At 48.5% G+C, this 20336-nt stretch overlaps 1 protein-coding gene across 1 annotated transcript in view; it reads right to left on the reverse strand.

The window, feature by feature from the left end:
- Positions 1-20336, reverse strand: part of dysf (dysferlin, limb girdle muscular dystrophy 2B (autosomal recessive)) — a 427787-nt gene that overhangs the window by 66516 nt on the left and 340935 nt on the right. The window contains exons 37-42 of the mRNA XM_072497740.1: positions 18940-19041; positions 15998-16159; positions 12909-13074; positions 11637-11710; positions 8837-8896; positions 2055-2153 (exon numbers count right to left, since the gene is read on the reverse strand). Coding sequence (XP_072353841.1) covers positions 2055-2153; positions 8837-8896; positions 11637-11710; positions 12909-13074; positions 15998-16159; positions 18940-19041 — 663 coding nt within the window. The remainder of the gene's footprint in view (positions 1-2054; positions 2154-8836; positions 8897-11636; positions 11711-12908; positions 13075-15997; positions 16160-18939; positions 19042-20336) is intronic.

Genomic DNA, 20336 nt, shown 5'->3' on the forward strand with positions numbered 1-20336 from the left:
GCGCGGAAGGGAAGACACTCAGCCACAGGGATCGGTGCTTGGGCCCCAGCTGTTCACCATATACACCAATGGTTTGGATGAGGGAACTAAGCATGATAGGGCGGGATTCTCCACTCCCGCGCCGAAACGCCCACGCCGTCGTGAACGCCGTCGAGGTTCACGACGGCGCGAAACGGCCCCGATCCCGAATGATTCAGGCCCCGACAATGGGCTAGGATCGGGGCCTTGTCATCTACACACGCCAGGCCTTGTCGCCGCGTAAAGGCGGCGCCGCGTAGATGACGCGCATGCGTGGTTGCCGTCCTCTCTGAGTCCGCCCCGCAAGAAGATGGCGGACGGATCTTGCGGGGCCGCGGAAGGAAGAAGGTCCTCCTTCCGAGAGGACGGCCCGACGATTGGTGGGCACCGATCGCGGGCCACCCCACATTTGAGGTACCCCCCGGTGCAGGATCCCCCCCCCGCAGGCCGCCCCCCCAGCGTTCGCGCGCTGTTCCCGACGGCAGCGACCAGGTGTGGACGGCGCCGGGGGGAACCCGCCGTTTTGGCCTGGCCGCTTGGCCCTTCCAGGCCTGAGAATAGTGGGGGTGCCGGAGAATCGCCATTTTGGGTGTCTCCGGCGATTCTCCGAGCTGCGGCCCGCGGAACTCAACCGGGCCGTTCCCGCCGCTTGGGAGAATCGCGGGAGGGCGTCGGACCGGCGTCCCGGCAAATTTTGGCGGCCCAGGCGATTCTCCCAACCGGCGCGGGAGTGGAGAATCTCGCCCCATATCTCCAAGTTTGCTGATAACACAAAACTAGACCATAGATCATAGAATTTACAGTGCAGAAGGAGGCCATTCAGCCCACCGAGTCTGCACCAGCCCTTGGAAAGAGCACCAAGCCTCCATGCTATCCCCATAACCCAGCAATTTAGCATGGCCAATCCACCTAACCTGCACATCTTTGGACAGTGGGAGGAAGCCGGAGCACCCGGAGGAAGCCCACATACAGACACGGGGAGCAAGCGGAAACTCCACACAGTCACCCGAAGCCGGAATTGAACCTGGGACCCTGGAGCTGTGAGGCAGCAGTGCTAAATAAATAAATAATCGTTATTGTCACAAGTAGGCTTACATTAACACTGCAGTGAAGTTACCATAAAAAGCCCCTAGTCGCCACCCTCCGGCGCGTGTTCGGGTATACTGAGGGAGAATTCAGATATCCCAGCTGGTACGGGAATTGAATCCTCGCTGCTGGCCTTGTTCTGCATCACAAACCAGCTGTCTAGCCCACTGAGCTAAACCAGCCCTAGCTAACCACTGTGCCACCGTGCCGCACTAGGTGGGAACGTTAGTGGTGAGGATGATGTTAGGAGGCTTCAAGGAGATTTTGACAAGTTGAGTGAGTGGGAAAATACGGGGCAGATGCAGTATAACGTGGATAAGTGAATTCAATGAAGAAGAAGTGAAGAGATAATTTTTCTTTTAAGTGTGAGTCAACAATTTGAGAGCTAATGGATTGCCACACAAAGCGCAATGGAAATCTCAATCTGGGCCCCGAGGCTGCAAACAATGATATCTTCAAGACTAAACTGAATTGATATTTTTAGTGGGTAAAGGATATGGAGTAAGGATGGATGAATGGAGTTCAGATGCCAATCAGCTATGATCTAATGGAATAGCAGCACATGCTTGAAGGGCATGTTCTTAACGTGTCTGGATTAATTGAGAGACCAAGGCTGTTCACTGTGACCAACACGGAACCATAGAATCTCTACAGTGCAGAAGCAGGCCATTCGGTCCATTGAGTCTGCACCGCCCCTCTGAAAGAGCACCCAACCTAGGCACGCTCCCTCACCCTATTCCTGTGACCCCACCTAACCTGCACACCTTTGGGTCTATGGGAGGGAACCGGAGCACCCGGAGGAAACACGCAGACACGGGGAGAACGTGCAAATTCCACGCCAGAGTGGAATTGAACCTGAGTCTCTGGCACTGTGAGACACCAGTGCTGACCACTGGTGCCGCCTTGCTGCCCCTGATACCACCCGGAACAGTACAGACTGCTCGCAGTACCTGAAGTGTGTCAAAGCCTTTGTCCAGGTAAGTTCCACATTTGTTGGTGTCACCCGTCGATGCATAAAACTTGCTCCACCAGTCCACAAACTCATCCTCCTAAGGAAACAAACAACATCATTTACAGCAGGTTCACTGAATAAGGACTTAGCATCAGAAGAACATAAGAACTAGGAGCAGGAGTAGGCCACCTGGCCCCTCGAGCCTGCTCCGCCATTCAATGAGATCGTGGCTGAACAATAGTGTTCACTGCCAAATAAGATCACCCTTTCCTTGTTTTGACACGGAGCTGGGGTGCACAAAACATGGGGCTGAAGTTCGCACAAAGCCATAACATGACAGCAAATTAGCAGCTTTACACCCCCTGTCCGCCGTATCATCTTTTCCCAAAACTTCAACAACAAACCCTGGTCATTTATCTCATTGCTGTCTGCGAGATGTTCGTTGAAATAACCAGCCTCCCCCTCATGACGTCCTCTTTCCCACATTACCCTTAGTCTTCTGTCCAGCCCTGAGCTTCAATCTTCAACCAGCCACATTCACTCTACCCTGGCAGTGACTATTCCCCGCAACCCCACTCTGCATTATCGATCTCTCTTACCTCAACCTAGCCCTCACCTGTCTCTTAACCACACCTGCATTCGGGTCCTTTGATGCTCTCTATCCCCAGCTCCGCCTCGATAAACGCCAACCTCACTGCCAAGAAAACACCAACTGCTCTCCGATCATTTGGCTAAGATACGCAGCTATGGAAAGGACAATAGCTCTTTAATGTCTGAAAAACTGCTGCTCTTCAATTCCTCCGTAAACCTCTGACCCGCTTCTTCCACCTTTATTTTTTTTTAAATAAATTTAGAGGAGCCAATTATTTTTTTTCCCAATTAAGGAACAATTAGCGTGGCCAATCCACCTAACCAGCATATCTTTGGGTTGTGGGGGTGAAACCCATGCAGACACGGGGAGAATGTGCAAACTCCACACGGGCAGTGACCCAGAGCCGGGATCGAACCTGGAACCTCAGCGCCGCAGTCCCAGTGCTAACCACTGTGCCACATGCCGCCCCCTTCATGACATGTTTTAAACACGCCCTTTATGACCAAGCTTTCGGTTATCTGTCCAAATGTCTCCTTATGTGGTTTGGTGTTTTTTTCGATAAAGCATGGTAGCACAAGTGGTTAGCACAGTTGCTTCACAGCGCCAGGGTCCCAGGTTCGATTCCCCGCTGGGACACTGTCTGTGTGGAGTCTGCACGTTCTCCCCGTGTCTGCGTGGATTTCCTCCAGGTACTCCGGTTTCCTCCCACAGTCCAAAGACGTGCAGGCTAGGTGGATTGGCCATGATAAATTGCCCTTAGTGTCCAAAAAAGATTAGGAGGGGTTATTGGGTCGCGGGGATAGGGTGGAAGTGAGGGCTTAAGTGGGTTGGTGCAGACTCAATGGGCTGAATGGCCTCCTTCTGCACCGTATGATCTACGATCTATGAGCTCTTGTAAAAGTGCCTTGGAATATTTTGCTCTGTAAGTGCAAATTGAAATGAAAATGACTTATTGTCACAAATAGGCTTCAATGAAGTTATTGTGAAAAGCCCCTAGTGGCCACATTCCGGCACCTGTTCGGGGAGGCTGGTATGGGAATTGAACCGTGTTGCTGGCCTGCCTTGGTCTGCTTTAAAAGCCAGCTATTTAGCCCAGTGTGCTAAACCAGCCCCTATTGGTGTTGTTGCTTATTGATCAGAGGCTATAACATTTCGTTCGGCACTAACTGTCCGCAAGAGGAAGCAGTTCTAGTCACATTTACCCAGCCAGTTCTCACACTGCTTCAACCATCTACCCAGTCTAACCTTCAATGGTAGTCTGACAGGATTATCGCTTTCATGCAGACACGAGATGGTAAGTGATACCCACAGGGGTTGTTAATGACTCTGTGTAACTCACCCACATTGTCTCCTGAACCTGCCAAGTGCGGCAATGCAATAAAAATAAAACATCACTCAGTCTGAGGATTAACGATTCAACACTTACTCATTCCACAAATGGAATGGGATCAACTTTCTTTTCATGTGGGTGTCGTTGGGACTGGCTGCCACCTCTAACGGCCTTTGCGAAGGTGGTGAGCCAGCTCTTTGAGCTATTGCAGTCTAAACTGAGTGGCTTTCAGGGTATTTCAGAGTCAACCACATTGCTGCCAGTCTGGCATCACACAGAGGCCAGAGAAAGTAAGGACAGCAGATCCCTCAATGACCTTCCTTCCATCAGAAGGTCAGAGTAAAGATCTCAGCTGATGGCTGCACAATGTTCAGCACCATTCACAACCCCTCAGATACACCAGCAGCCCATGTCCCAATGCAGTAAGACTTGGATAATATCCAGACTTGGGCTGACAGGTGGCAAATAACATGCGAGCCGCAATGACCATCCCCTGTAAGAGAGGCTCTAACCATCGCCCCTTGACATTCAATGGCATCACCATCGCTGAATCCCCCACAATCAACATCCTTGGGGTTACCATTGATCAGAAACTGGAACTGGATGAGCCTCCAATCCACCATTCCTACCGTCGATAGTGTGGCACTTACTCAACAACTACCTGCTCACTGACACTCAGTTTAGAATCTGCCAGCAGGGCAACTGAGCTTCTGACCTGATTACAGCCTTGGTCCAAACAAGGACAAAGGAATTGAACTCCAGAGGTGAGGTGAGAGTGACTGCCCTTGATATCAAGGCAGCATTTGATCGAGTGGGACATCAAGGAGCCCGAGCTAAACTGGAGTCAATGGGAATCAGGGGGGAAACTCTCCGCTGGTTGGAGTCATACCCGGCACAAAGGAAGATGGTTGTGGTGGTTGGAGGTCAATCATCTCAGCTCCAGGACATCACTGCAGGAGTTCCTCAGGATGGTGTCCTGGACCCAACCATCTTCAGCTGCTTCATCAATAACTTTCCTTCAATCATAAGCTCAGAAGTGGGGATGTTGACTGATGTTCAGCACCATTCATGATTCCTCAGAGACTGAAGCAGTCCACGTGTAAATGAAGCAAGACCTGGACAACACTCAGACTTTCGCTGACAAGTGACAAGGAACATTCGCACCACACAAGTGCCAGGCAATGACCGTTTCCAACAAGAGAAAATCCAACCATCCCCCCTTGACATTCAATGATATTACCATCGTTACATCCCCCATTATCAATGTCCTGGGGTTGCCATTGACTAGAAACTGAACTGGACTTGCCATAATGTAAGGAGCCTTTTGTTTAAACCCTGTTTCATCCCTGTTTTTCCCATTTTTTTTTTTTTTGCTGTTACAATTTTTATCCATGGATGATTAATGGGCCTGTGACTTTAATTCAGGCTTTGCCTTTAATTCAAGCAGGCGAGATCAGCGATGACTCAGCTTGACTGACTCAGCTGGCGGCCAATGAACTGCCTTGAAATGCTGGGCTTGGCCAATAACCAGTGGTGACTGGTTTTGTTTTCTCTGGAATGTTTTTTTTTCTAGTTTCGCTTTCGCTTCAGAAGCTGGGAGAAACATCTCTGATTTTCTCTGTCTGATAGGATGAAATCCCTCGGAAAATCAAGTGTAAGAACTCTTCTCTTTCCCCAGCACGGCTAGATGTCATTTTATTCAACTGCAAAGGATTGAGGTCAAACCCTGGGCTGGAAGCTGGGTTTGATGTGAGACAAAGAGTCTTGAAAGAGAAGTGGACTCAAAGGTGGAACTTGGAATTGAAGACCCAGTTTAATAAAGGCTAAATTGTCCCTCCAGAAGAAGTCCTACTGCCTGTGAGTACTGAATGAATGTTACTGCAAGAAGATCATCCCCAACTGTACACCGGTGATCAATTGGCGTGCTTGGGAGGATAGCCTCCTGCAAGGAATTCAACATTGAAAGCAAGGATTCTTATCCCTTTACCTTAATCCTTATTAAGACCATAAGACATAGGAGCAGAATTAGGCCACTCGGCCCATCGAGTCTGCTCTGCCATTCAATCATGGCTGATATTTTCTCATTCTCATTCTCCGGCCTCCCCCCATAACCCCTGATCCTCTTATTACTCAAGAACCTACCTCTCTCTGTCTTAAAGACACTCAGTGGATTTGGCCTCCACAGCCTTCTGCGGCAAAGAGTTCCGCAGATTCACCAACCTCTGGCTGAAGAAATTCCTCCTCATCTCTGTTTTAAAGGACCGTCCCTTTAGCCTGAGATGGTGTCCTCTGGTTCTAGTTTCTCCTCTCCACGTCCACTCTATTTAGGCCTCGCAGTATCCTGTAAGTTTCAATAAGATGCCCCCCTCATCCTTCTAAACTCCAATGAGTACAGACCCAGAGTCCTCAACCCTTCCTCATACGACAAATTCTTTATTCCAGGGATCATTCTTGTGAACCTCCTCTGGACCCTTTCCAAGGCCAGCACATCCTTCCTTCGATACGGGGCCCAAAACTGCTAACAATACTTCAAATGGGGTCGGACCAGAGCCTTATACAGCCTCAAGAAGTACATCTCTGGTCTTTTATTCCAACCCTCTTGACATGAATGCTAAGATTGCATTTGCCTTCTTAACTGCCAACTGAACCAGCACGTTAACCTTAAGAAACCCTTTTCCATCCCCTCTGTGTTTGTTTGTCATGTGTGTGTGTATGGAGGGTGGGGCAGTTAAGGGGGTAGTAGATTAGCTTGCCATTATCCCATTGTAATTACAGGATATTTCATCATGATTTGTTATAAATAAACAGTAATTGTTTTGCAACTTACAAACCTGGTGACTGTAATTTTTGTCTGGCCAAGGGCCAAAGATTTCGGTAATTTTTCTACGAATTATTCACTAGTTCACTTGTGTTGGGACTTTGGAGCCTGTAGGGTTGGAATCGACAGTGCACTAGCCCAGTATGTCGTAACGATATAAATACTGTGGCTACCAGAGCAGGCGAAAGGCTAGGAATTCTGCATTGAGTAACTCACCTCCTGACTCCTCAAAGCCTGTCCACCATCTACAAAGCACAAGTCAGGAATGTGATGGAATACTCTCCACTTTCCTGTATCAATGCAGCTCCAACAACATTCAAGAAGCTCAACACCACCCAGGACACGGCAGCCTGTTTGATTGCTCCCCCTTCCACCAACATTCAAACCCTCCACCAGTGATGAACAGTGACAGCCCTGTGCACCATCTACAAGACTCACTGCAGGAATTCACCAAGGTTCCTTTAGGCAGCACCTTCCAAACCCACGACCACTACCATCTAGAAGGACAAGAGCAGCAGATACCTGGGAACCACACCACCTGGAGGTTCCCCTCCAAGTCACTCTCCAGCCTGACTTGGAAATATATTGTCTTTCCTTCACTGTCACTGGGTCAAAATCCTGGCACTCCCTCCCTAACAGCACAGTGGGTGTACCTACACTAGCAGTACTTCAAAAGGGCAGCTCACCACCACCTTCTCAAGGGCAATTAGTGATGGGCAATAAATGCTGGCCTAGCCAGTGAAGCCCAAGTTTCATGAAAGAATTTAAATGTTTTAATTGATTATCCCTAGCTCCGGAATATTTCAGTATGTACCCGAATGAATATTTCAACATTTCAAACATGGATTACCACAACATTCCTGCACTGCCCAATCCATGTCCTTGATACAGGACATCATCACTATAAATACATTTCAAATATATTTCACCAATAGTTTCAGATATGAAAGAATGAAGGGACACTTAAGATGCAGGGCACAGCCTCTGGAGGAAAGAAAAAGACTGAGGGAATATTTAAATAGGTGAAATTGGCTAAATTTTTTGTCATTGATCTTCGGAGGTATTGGCTTATTGCTGATGCCAGTTCCACTGAGGTGATGATGGACACTAACACAGCGTTGACCAGGCCTTGTGAATCTGCAGTCAGAAGAATGTTACAAGGGGTTTTCATTTTCTTTATTTGTTTAGGGGATGTGAGCATTGCTGGCTGGGCCAGCATTTATTGGCCATGCCTGAGCGCATTCAAGAGTCAACCACATTGCTGTGGGTCTGGAGTCACATGTAGGCCAGACCGGGTAAGGACGGCAGATTTCCTTCCCTAAAGGACGGTAGGGTTGAAGTAATAGGCTCACAGTTGGGTTTCTACAACAATGTGACTCTTTAGGTGCCCAGCGCTTCCTGGTGTTCACCTATAAATCACCAGATTTTATGGAATTTCCTAACTTGATACGGTAGGACCTGAACTCATTCACTCAAGGATATTAACCGAGAACCATGGCCTCTGAGTTACAAAGTATTCAGTTACACGGGACCCAGATGGTCTGACCCCAAACAGCTATTCATGCCAAAGGGTTTTAACTCTTCAAACTCCACCTCCCAAACTTTCAACATCCGCTAGCTGGAAGGACATGGGCTGTAATTACATGGAAACACCTATAGCCAAAAGTTCCCCTCCAACTTTCACTCCTCTTTGATGCCCACATTTTATCACTAGTTTTTCACTGTCATTGGGAATAAATCCTGCAGCTCCCTAACTAACAGCATTTTGGGAGCATCTTCACCACACACACTGCAGTGACTGAAGGTCTACCACTACTGTCTGAAGGGGCAGCTCGGCATGGCTGTGACTCCCTGAAGAACGATGAACAAAAATATAATGGATTAGAAACATTGAAATCCTTCACTTTGTTCCCCTGAAGTCTTCAGCAAGAGTTCCCTACAAGAAACAGTGAGAAAGTTTTAACCAGATTGTTAAATAATTCAACCATTACATTTACCCAAGATATGACATTGAAGATGAGTAAATGAAGACATACGTACATGGAGACTGGACATAGAAGGGAATTTATTCAAGGTTGAGCTGGTCATGCAGCCTGCAAACTGCAAATTAAAAGGATTTGTTAGAAGGGTTAGTGCACCAAGCAACAGCAACAACAAGGACATCTCCATCCAAACGCCTTCAAGCTAGGGGCACAACATCAACACCCTGGCTTGAATATAGAACACAAGTCATTCATCACAACATCATTGGGTCAGCCGGATGGGGAAAAAAAGACCATTGGTGCAGTTGTGATACTTGAAACATCAATGGTTAGATATTCCCGATCCTCACTCTGTATCTCCTGTGACAGGCAAGGGAACTACATAAAGACCCAGGGTCAATTCGGGAGGGAAAAATACTGGAAAACCCTTCTTCTTTACCCACCCTAGTCAACTGGAAGCAAGTCGGGGAGATCATCTTGACCAAGCTTATGTGACCTGGGATTCCATCTGGTGATCTCCATCTCAGGGATGACCTATCCCATCCCTCCGGTGAGCACATGTAGTGAGGTAACATCCACCACGTGAGCCAGGAATTTGTTCCAAGGTAGGAGAGAGGAACTGCCCAACATCTAGCCTGAATGTACCCTTATGCATTTTATCTGCTCACCCTGGTTACCTCCAATCTAGTCAACTGAAATACACAATGGTAAATAGTGGGACATTATTTCATTATTTTTTATAATTCTGTTCAGTCACACCTTATGTCTCTGTCCTCTAAAGTGAGTAGACCATGTTTTTAAGCTTCTTTAAATAGCTACCATTTTATATGTCGGGAATCATCCTCATAGCTCTCACCGGGACCTCCACTATATCATCCACCATCTGAGGTGAGAAAGATCGATTTGCATTTATAAAGCGCTTTTCATGATCTCTGAACATCCCAAACTGTTTTACAGCCAATTAAGTATTTGTGAAGCGCGGTCACTATTGTTATGCAGGAAACATGGCAGCCAATTTGTGCACAGCACGCTCCCACAATCAGCAATGTGACACCGACCAGAAATCTGTTTTTGCGTCGTCGATTGAAGGATAAATATTGGCCAGGACACCAGGGAGGACTCCACTGCTCATCCTTCAAAATAGTGCCATGGGATCTTTTACATCGACCCAACCAGAGCCTGGGTTCAACAACTCATCCAAGCGATGGGCACCTCCAACAATGCGGTGCTCCCTCAACACTGTAGTAGAGTGTCAGCCTTGCCTTTTGCGCTCAAGTCCTGGAGTAGGATTTGAACCCAGAACCTTGCCATTAAGGGGCACGGGTGTTGTCACTCATGCCTCTGGCCTCGCCAGCGACACTCGCACCCCGTGAATGAATGAATACTAAAATAAAACACAACAGGGCATTCAACAGTGTTATGAATGGGGTCTATCCAAAACAGGATGTCTGGTTATCTGTATGGAGTCTGCACGTTCTCCCGTGTCTGCGTGGGTTTCCTCCGGGTGCTCCGGTTTCCTCCCACGAGTCCCGAAAGACGTGCTTGTTAGGTGAATTGGGCATTCTGAATTCTCCCTCAGTGTACCCGAACAGGTGCCGGAGTGTGGCGACTAGGGGATTTTCACAGTAACTCCATCGCAGTGTTAATGTAAGCCTACTTGTGACAATAAGAATAATAAAAGATTCATCACATGGTTGCCTGTGTGGAGTTTTCATGTTCTCCCCGTGTCTGCGTCAGTTTCCTCCCACAGTCCAAAGATGTGCAGGTTAAGGTGGATTGGCCATGATCAGTACACAGGGTTACCTGGCTAGGGCGGGGGAGTGGGCATAGGTAGGATGCTCTTTCGGAGGATCAGAATGGCCTCCTTCTGCATTGCTCTTCTATGGATCAATGGGTGACTCTGCAAGTTTCCTATGTGCAACCAAAAACAGAAAATGCATAAAATGCTGGCAACATTCCAGAGGTCAGGCACTGTCTGTGAAGGCAGACTGATCCCCACCCGGGCAGCAGGGAAGGCGCACCTTGCAAAACGTCGTAGACCTCGGTGGGATCGTAAGAACCCACCAGTGGCCAAGAGTGAGCCGCCGCTGCTGCAGGAAAGGGGGGGAAGCGGGCGGGCGGGGGTGGGGGGAGGCGGGTATTCCCGGCCAGAGCAGGCCGTAATGACGTTCTGTCAGAACCGACGAAAGGTCACCTCGGCCCCCTGTTCCCTCCACAGGCGCTGCCAGCATCTTCTGTTTTTGTTTCAGACTTCCAACCTCCGCTGAACTTTCCTTTTGTAATACTTGTTTACCGTGTGCCAATTGGCTGCCGCATTTCCGACATTACACTTCGAAAGTGCTGCATTGGTTGTCAAGCGTTTTGGGACATCCTGGGGCTGTGGAATTGATGTGGAAACGCAAGTCTTTTATTACCCCCACCGACATGCGATCAAGATAAAGCCTTGACATTCCTGTCCTCGTAAACCAACAACATCAATTGTCCTGTAATAGCGGGTTAATGATCAATGTTGGGAGTTTGACCACAGCAGGGATTAGACACAGGACAAAGCTGATTGCAATATGATGACAATGAAAGTTAATAAACGGCACGGCATTCCACAAGATCTGTCTTTCCCTTCATAACGTCCGATTAATCAATGAGCCGAAACGGACACCGATAAATGTCGAGCGGTCTGACCAGCACGAGAGAGAAAAGTCACAGACACTTCAAAGGCCAGTTTCTGAATTCAGCAAACTGAGTCCATATGGGAAGGAGGCAGACAACTACAAAGCTAGATTGGAGCTCTGGTAGAGCAAAACATACATTTCTCCCAGTCCTGCTGTGAATGTGGTTTCAGGCTTGAAGCACGTGCTTACCTGGCCCGAGATCAGAGGAAGTCTGTCGTCAATATCAATTAGTACATCATCTCGGAGTGAGGGTGTTCGTTCATCTACAGAGAGAAAAAAGATGGCCCAAGCCTACTGGTTTAGACTCAGACCTGTTGTGGTCACACTCCTTCTATGGGAGCATTGCAGCACCACCACTGGTGGGAAGATGTAACTACAAAGAGACAAGTTTACAGGGACAGTTCTCCTTATTAAAATGGACATAGAGATTTATAATGCTAATAAAACAATAAGGACTTAGGGCAGCACAGTAGTGCAGTGGGTTAACCCAGCTGCCTCACGGCACCGAGGTTCCAGGTTCAATCCCAGCCCCGAGTCACTGTCCGTGTGGAGTTTGCACATTCTCCCCGTGTCTGCGTGGGTTTCGCCCCCACAACCCATAGATGTGCAGGGTAGGTGGATTGGCCACGCTAAATTGCCCCTTAATTGGAAAAAATGATTTGGATACACTAAATTTATATTAGAAAACATAATAAGGACTCAATGGAAGTACTCAACGGAAGAGTTTTAAACAGGGATTGATTTCCAACACCACCCTTGGTCCAAATAACCGCCACTTTTGAAGCTTACTTCACCTCAGGTCTATACTTGATTTTGACTGGAATTTCAATGTGCATCATATGACCAAAAATGATTGACTCAAATTGGTTATTATAATTGGTATGGCAGCACACTGGTTAGCACTGCTGCTTCACAGCGCCAGGGTCCCAGGTTCAATTCCCGCTTGGGTCACTGCCTGTGCGGCGTCTGCACCTTCTCCCCGGGTCTGCGTGGGTTTCCTCCGGGTGCTCCGGTTACCTCCCACAGTCCACAGCTGTGCAAGGGCAGCACGGTGGCGAAGTGGTTAGCACTGCTGCCTCACAGCGCCGAGGCCCCAGGTTCGATCCCGGCTCTGGGTCACTGTCCGTGTGGAGTTTGCACATTCTCCCCGTGTCTGCGTGGGTTTCGCCCCCACAACCCAAAGATGTGCAGGCTAAGTGGATTGGCCGCGCTAAATTGCCCCTTAATTGGAAAAAATTAATTGTGTACTCTAAATTTTTTTTTTATAAAGTCCAAAGATGTGCAGGTTAGGTGGGGTTACAGGGGTAGGGAATGGGCTTAAGTAGAATGCTCTTTCGGTGCAGGCTCGATGGACCAAATGGCCTCCTTCTGCATTGTCGGGTTTCTATGATTCTATATAAGTAACAGCTGTCATCTTATCAGGCACGTTGAACAGGGGTTAAAAGGCAATTCATCTCTTACCAGTTTGAAGAGTAGCAGAATCCCTCTTCTCCATATAAGGATCACAGTAGAAATCCGTCAGAGACCTGATCGTGCATTGTCCGACTATGGGTCTCCGCCCAAACTGTCTGTTATCAATCACCTTGACAGTGATGGGTGGGGAGTAGAGTTCCTCTTTTGGTAAACACTGAGGTGGGGAGTGAGTTAAAAAACAGAGTTAAAAGCATCAGTAATAGTGTAAGATTGTGATAAAGTGCCTGCCCTCCTACACTGTTCCAGTGAAGTTCAATGTAAACTGAGGGATAGAACCTGGTCTTTCCATGAGACTCACCCTAGTCTTCCAGACAATACCAAGTTCACCAATTTCACACCATCACTTGGCTTCTGGCTTTTTAGATCGCACCTGGTGATTCTGCCGGTGCCTTTTACACCTCCCCTTGGCCCATCTTTTCTTTCTTTATTCATCCCATTACCTTCTCATTTTGCCTGGCACCATCATCCCTTTAGTTACTTTATCGCTCCTGCCTGCCACCTTGACACGGATCATTCCTTTTCTTCTCTCCTCCCCTCCCTCTGACCTTTCCTGTCGCTGTCCATCTCCAGCTACCTCCAGTGCTGATGCAAGAGCATCAACTGAAACATTAACTCTGTCTCTCCCTACAGATACTGCCTGCCCTGTGGTCCACGCAGCGGAGTTAGTCATGGAGCATTGCTCAGACTGAGATCCTGGCAGATTCTCTTTCCTGCAGAGAGCCACCTGGTTTTTACCTACGCTATAATCCCGTCATTTCTAACATTGTGTGGTTTGGGGATAAACTCCTTTGCTGAGAAACATCTGCAATAACCTGTCTGGTAGGATAGGAGGGGCAGGGGGGAGGGGGAAGGGGGAACCACTTGCGGCAGTCATAACATAACTCAATGTTATACGTGGAGGTTTAGCCGAGGTCCCAGGTTCGATCCCGGCTCTGGGTCACTGTCCATATGGAGTTTGCACATTCTCCCTGTGTTTGCGTGGGTTTCGCTCCCCCAACCCCAAGATGTGCAGGTTAGGTGGATTGGCCACACTAAATTTCCCCTTAATTGGAAAAAATGAATTGGGTACTCTAAATTTAAAAAAAAATACATGGAGATTTAGGATTATAAAGGAAGTGGTTTTCATAAAATCATAGAATCCCTACAGTGTAGAAGGAGGCCATTCGGCCCATTGAGTCAGCACCGATCCTCCGACCATACCTGGGTCCACTCCGCTGCCTTGACCCCAGTCACACCACCTAACCCTTTGGACACTAAGGGGTAATTTAGCATGGCCAATCCATCTAACCTGCACATCTTGGTTTTAGTGAGAGAGTCAGAATCTTCGTGGGAGGGTTTTGAGACAGAATAATGGAGGAAGAGGTTTTGATGGGAGAGTCAGAGCAATAACGTGATGAGCTCTGATGAGACAGTTGATAGAGTTTGAAATATTGGGACAGAACACGGGCCCATTCAGTTCAGTGTTCTGTCATTTAGTGGGATCATGGTTAATCCGGGACCTAACTTGACACACTTACCCTAACAGAAATCCCACAATCTGAGATTTAAAAATTACTATTATTCTAGACAGTTCCAAGTTCCGATCACCCTTTACATGAAAAATGGTTTCCTCATTTCATTCGTGAGAGGTCAAGCTACAGTGTTTAGACAATGTTCCCCTCCCCACTAGTCTTAGATCCACACGACCATCAAACTTATCCATTTCTCTTCATCCGGGAAACTTTGATCAAATGACTTCTAAATTTTTTTAATCAAATTTAATTGGAGTTTGTTCAATCTTACCTTGCAGCTTAACCTTGGGTTCCAGATATTATTCTGATACATCGACACTGCGCTCCCTCCAGGGCAGGTACATCCTTCCTCATATGTGGTGCCCAGAGCTTTTCTCAGTACTCCAGGTGTGGTCTAACCTGGGCTTTGTATAGCTGAAGTATGACTTCTACCCTCTTGTAGTCTAGTCCTCTAGACACAGAGGCCAACATTTCACGGCACGTTGGGACAGTGGTCAGTATTGCTGCCTCACGGCACCAGGGACCCGGGTTCGATTCCGACCTTGAGTGACTGTCTGTGTGGAGTTTGCACATTCTCCCTGTGAGTGCATGGATTTCGTCCGGGTGCTCCGGTTTCCTCCCACAGTCTAAAGATGTGGGGATTAGGTGGACAGGCCATGATAAATTACCCCTTAGTGTCCAAAGGATTGGTGGGGTTACTGGGATAGGGTGGGGGGAGTGAGCCTAGGTTAGGGTGCACTTTCACAGGGTTGGTGCAGACTCGATGGGCCAAATGACCTCCTTCTGCACTGTAGGGATGATTCTATGATTTCATTAGCATTTTTGGCTATTGTCTGGAACGGGAGCTGACAGCTTAATGATTGACGTACCTGGTTGCTCAGGCCTCCTTGCATCTCCTCTGTTTTGAGCTCTCCAACATTCCAAAAACCCGTCCATCCATTTTAGGAACAAAGTGGGGAGTTCCATTTTTTTCCTTTATTCTTTCACGGGATGTGGGCATCACTGTTAAGATCACCATTTGATGAGAGGGATAGATAGAGTGGACGTTCAGCGACTTTTTCCTCGGGTGGGTGGATGTAGCTGTTACAAGGGGGCATAACTATAAGGCTCATGGTGGAAGATACAAGAGGGATGTCCGAGGTAGGTTCTTTACTCAGAAAGTGGTTGGGGCGTGAAACGCACTCCCAGCTATGGTAGTGGAGTCGGACACTTTAGGAACTTTCAAGCGGTTATTGGAAAGGCATATGGAGTGCACGAGAATGATTGGGAGTAGGTTGATTTGATCTTCGTTTCAGACTAGTTCGGCACAACATCGTGGGCCGAAGGGCCTGTACTGTGCTGTACAGTTCTATGTTCTATGTTCTATTTGTTGCCCATCCCTAATTGCTCTTGAACCGAGTGCGTAGCTTGAAACCCACTTGCCACAATTTTGCCCATTCACTTAACCTAACAATATCGCGAAGCGATTTTACATTTGAAATTTAAATTTTTCCCCAAGTGAGACTGACAGCTGTATAGGAATGTTGCTCATGGCTCAGCTACTGGCAGAATACTTAGGTTGCTTACCACTTCTATGAACAGGATGGATGTGTTGAAGTTTGGGTTCTTCTTGGCATTCTTAATGACGCAGGATTGTACCACCTGCCCTCCACATTCCACGATGAGGCTGGGGGAGGAGACACTCGCTAACTGGTAGCTCTTCAGATTCCTCAAACCCCAGGCGAGAATCTGCAGGGAGCCCACAGGAGATCAAAGAATCAATTCAATGGCGCCATCCTCCATTTACTCTCCCTTCCCCCTCTGGTGAACAAAGAACATTTCACAATGGGCATGGGCCACACAACGTTCTGGGATATTGCGTAGGTGGAGGCCACAGGCTGGTACCTCCCATCAATCAGATCTGGAAGTATTGGTGAGTCGGAGGAACACAGGACCGAGGAGCAGTATTGATACCAAACTAGAAAAGTGACAAAGAGCAAGATTCTCATAAGTTTCCACATGTGACCCTGAAACAATGACTCTCCTTCACTGCAAATAGGGCTGGTTTAGCACAGTGGGCTAAATAGCTGGCTTGGAATGCAGAACAAGGCCAGCAGCGCGGGTTCAATTTCCGTAACGGCCTCCCCGAACAGGCGCCAGAATGTGGCGACTAGGGGCTTTTCACAGTAACTTCATTGAAGCCTACTTGTGACAATAAGCGATTATTATAATTATAAATGGAGTCGATGGGTAGACCTTCTCACTGAAGGTTAATGTAGACTTGACCATCGCTCAATGGTGCAAGAATTGGCTCACAACACCTTCATTCATCTCAATGGGGAGCCTGCTTTCTATGAATTGGGGGATCTATTAGGAGAGAGAGATAGAGGTAGCGAGAGCATACCTCTGGTTGGATGGGCTGTGACATCAGTTTACGCAGTGCTAGAAGGTGCCGAGAGACAATACACATCATATTTCCAACTTGCAGCTCACTCCGTCAATCACTGAGAGATCCTGCATCGTAACTGCCTCTTTCTACGAAACCCTTTGAAAATGGGAACGCTTCAAAGCTTTCAATGGGAGGTGGCAGTTTGAACATGTTCCCCACCAGATTGTGATTGTTTGTATCTTTTTTTCTCTATGTCTGAAAAAGGGGATGTTTGGGTTTTGGAAATGCAATGCTGTACTAACTAACCGGCTTGCCATAGTCATGTGACTCTGCAACCAGGAGTAAGCCTCTGGGGGCAGATATCTACAATCAGTTCAATAAATGCCTCTGACAGAAACACACAAATGGCGACTATAAGGCTGAAGGCGATTCCAGAGATCAGAAGGAGAAGACATGGAGGGATTTGGAGGTGGAGATGGTTAGCAGTTTCAAATTCCTAAGGATACTGTGGTGATCCACGTATGGCTGCGTAAGGCTGTTGTATTATGTTCACTATTGTTCTATTGTTCTATTAGTGTTGTCATCTCCACTGTTGTGTATACTTATTGCTATTGCTGTTCTGTTATTGGTTGTTGCTGTTGTAGTGTTGGAATGTTATTATTGGTGCTGCTGTTGGCTCCGCCTGTGGCTCCACCCAGCGGTGGAGGTATAAAGCCTGTTGACCTGGGTCAGCCCTGCAGTGCGGGAGGAGCTGCAGGTCGGCACATATTTAGCTAATTGAAGCATCGGTTCACTGCTTCTCAGCGTCTCACCTGAATTGATGTCTATCAGTGCACTTCACCAACAATCTATCCTGGTCCACCCACATCGACGCTATCACCAAGAAAGCACAACAGCCCCTATACTTCCTCAGGAAACTAAGGAAATTCGGCATGTCCCCATTAACTCTTACCAACTTTTACAGATGCACCATAGAAAGCATCCTATCGGGCTGCATCACAGCCTGGTATGGCAACTGCTCGGCCCGAGACTGCAAGAAACCTCAGAGAGTCGTGAACACCGCCCAGTCCATCACACGGACCTGCCTCCCAACCATTGACTCCATCTACACCTCCCGCTGCCTGGGGAAAACGGGCAGCATAATCAAAGACCCCTTCCACCCGGCTTACTCACTCTTCCAACTTCTTCCATTGGGCAGGAGATACAGAAGTTTGAGAACACGCACGAACAGACTCAAAAACAGCTTCGTCCCCGCTGTTACCAGACTCCTAAACGACCCTCTTATGGACTGACCTCATTAACACTACACCCCTGTATGCTTCATCCATTGCCGGTGTTTATGTAGTTACATTGTGGACCTTCTGTTGCCCTATTATGTATTTTCTTTTATTTCCTTTTCTTTTCAAGTGCTTAATGATCTGTTGAGCTGCTCGCAGAAAAATACTTTTCACTGTACCTCAGTGACAATAAACAAAATCCAAATTTGAAAACATGGGCGAGAGTGCTAAATTCGAGGCATTGCCAGACACAGAGAGGGCGTGAGTCAGCAAACTCAGCGTAATGGGTGAAGGATACGGACAGCAGATTTCAAATTCCTAGGGGTACACATCTCCAAAAATCTGTCCTGGTCCACCCACGTCGACGCTACCACCAAGAAAGCACAATAGCGCCTATACTTCCTCGAGTTGAGAGAATGTGGGGGAGCAGCCAGGAGACCACTGGAGTTGTCCAGTCTGGAGGTAACAAAAGGCACTGATGTTGGTTTGCTGAATAGCAGAGGAGCTGAGGGAGGGGCAGGGATGGGTGATGTTGCTGAGATGCATGTCGGCAGTCTTGGCGATGAAGCGCGTATGAGTCTGAAATTCTGGTTCACACTGTTAAATCCAGAATTAAGTTGAAGCCGGCCTGTTCCTTAAGACAAGTTTATTTCCAAGCCTTTAGAGTTAAGACACGGAATCTCCCAATTCCCTCCAACAGCCAGTGTGAACACGATTTTACATTCTTGTAACGAAGACCTAATACTTCCCCAATTGGGGATAGCTGCTCTTAATTACCAACTTAAAACATGTACTCCATTGAAGAACTATTAAACAACTCCTTCCAATCTCGTTGGTCCACCAAGAAGCGTGTGCGTACCCACCTCGATGCCAGTGCGTTGCAGGACAGGTTTAATCCCCTGGGGCACCATGTAGATATTGGGCTCCCGTTGCGGCGGTGGGTAGGGTAAATCTGTGTCACCCTCCTGGGCGAAAGGCAGGAGAGAGGGGGGGGTAAAAAAAGAGGAGTTAGCAAGCTCAGGAGAAGCTCCCGCTGGCGAGGCTGACACACAATCAACTCGGACGTGCAAACCGGGAGCCTGGGCGCCCTCTGCAGGCGAACCGGACACCGAGGAGGCGGAATCATTGAGGGGCAGCAATCAGGGGGCGGGGGGGGGGGGGGGGGGGGGGGCGTCACTAAATCCAGGCTTTGTTAACGGGCCTTGTTCCCCAGCTCTGAGGAAACACTTGCATCGCACAGTGATTGGTCATCCGCAGAACAGGCAGCATGCACATGCGCACCTCACTCGCCTCCAATTATGCTGGTCCACACATGCAACAAGGCAGAGGGAAAAACATAAGAGTGCAGGAGAGAGCCGGTCTGTGCTCAATGAAGCAAAGAGCGAGACGTGACTGAAGTGAGGGCGAGACGTGACTGAAGTGAGGGCGAGACGTGACTGAAGTGAGGGCGAGACGTGACTGAAGTGAGGGCGAGACGTGACTGAAGTGAGGGCGAGACGTGACTGAAGTGAGGGCGAGACGTGACTGAAGTGAGGGCGAGACGTGACTGAAGTGAGGGCGAGACGTGACTGAAGTGAGGGCGAGACGTGACTGAAGTGAGGGTGAGACGTGACTGAAGTGAGAGCGAAGCGTGACTGAAGTGAGGGCGAGACGTGACTGAAGTGAGGGCGAGACGTGACTGAAGTGAGGGCGAGACGTGACTGAAGTGAGGGCGAGACGTGACTGAAGTGAGGGCGAGACGTGACTGAAGTGAGGGCGAGACGTGACTGAAGTGAAGGCGAGACGTGACTGAAGTGAGGGCGAGACGTGACTGAAGTGAGGGCGAGACGTGACTGAAGTGAGGGCGAGACGTGACTGAAGTGAGGGCGAGACGTGACTGAAGTGAGGGCGAGACGTGACTGAAGTGAGGGCGAGACGTGACTGAAGTGAGGGCGAGACGTGACTGAAGTGAGGGTGAGACGTGACTGAAGTGAGAGCGAGGCGTGACTGAAGTGAGGGCGAGACGTGACTGAAGTGAGGGCGAGACGTGACTGAAGTGAGGGCGAGACGTGACTGAAGTGAGGGCGAGACGTGACTGAAGTGAGGGCGAGACGTGACTGAAGTGAGGGCGAGCCGTGACTGAAGTGAGGGCGAGACGTGACTGAAGTGAGGGCGAGACGTGACTGAAGTGAGGGCGAGACGTGACTGAAGTGAGGGCGAGACGTGACTGAACGATAGTGCGCAGGCCGAGAAAGTGGCAGAGTTTAAGGAGTGCAAAATG

Source organism: Scyliorhinus torazame, chromosome 3 (assembly GCF_047496885.1).
Source record: "Scyliorhinus torazame isolate Kashiwa2021f chromosome 3, sScyTor2.1, whole genome shotgun sequence".
NCBI lineage: Eukaryota > Metazoa > Chordata > Chondrichthyes > Carcharhiniformes > Scyliorhinidae > Scyliorhinus > Scyliorhinus torazame.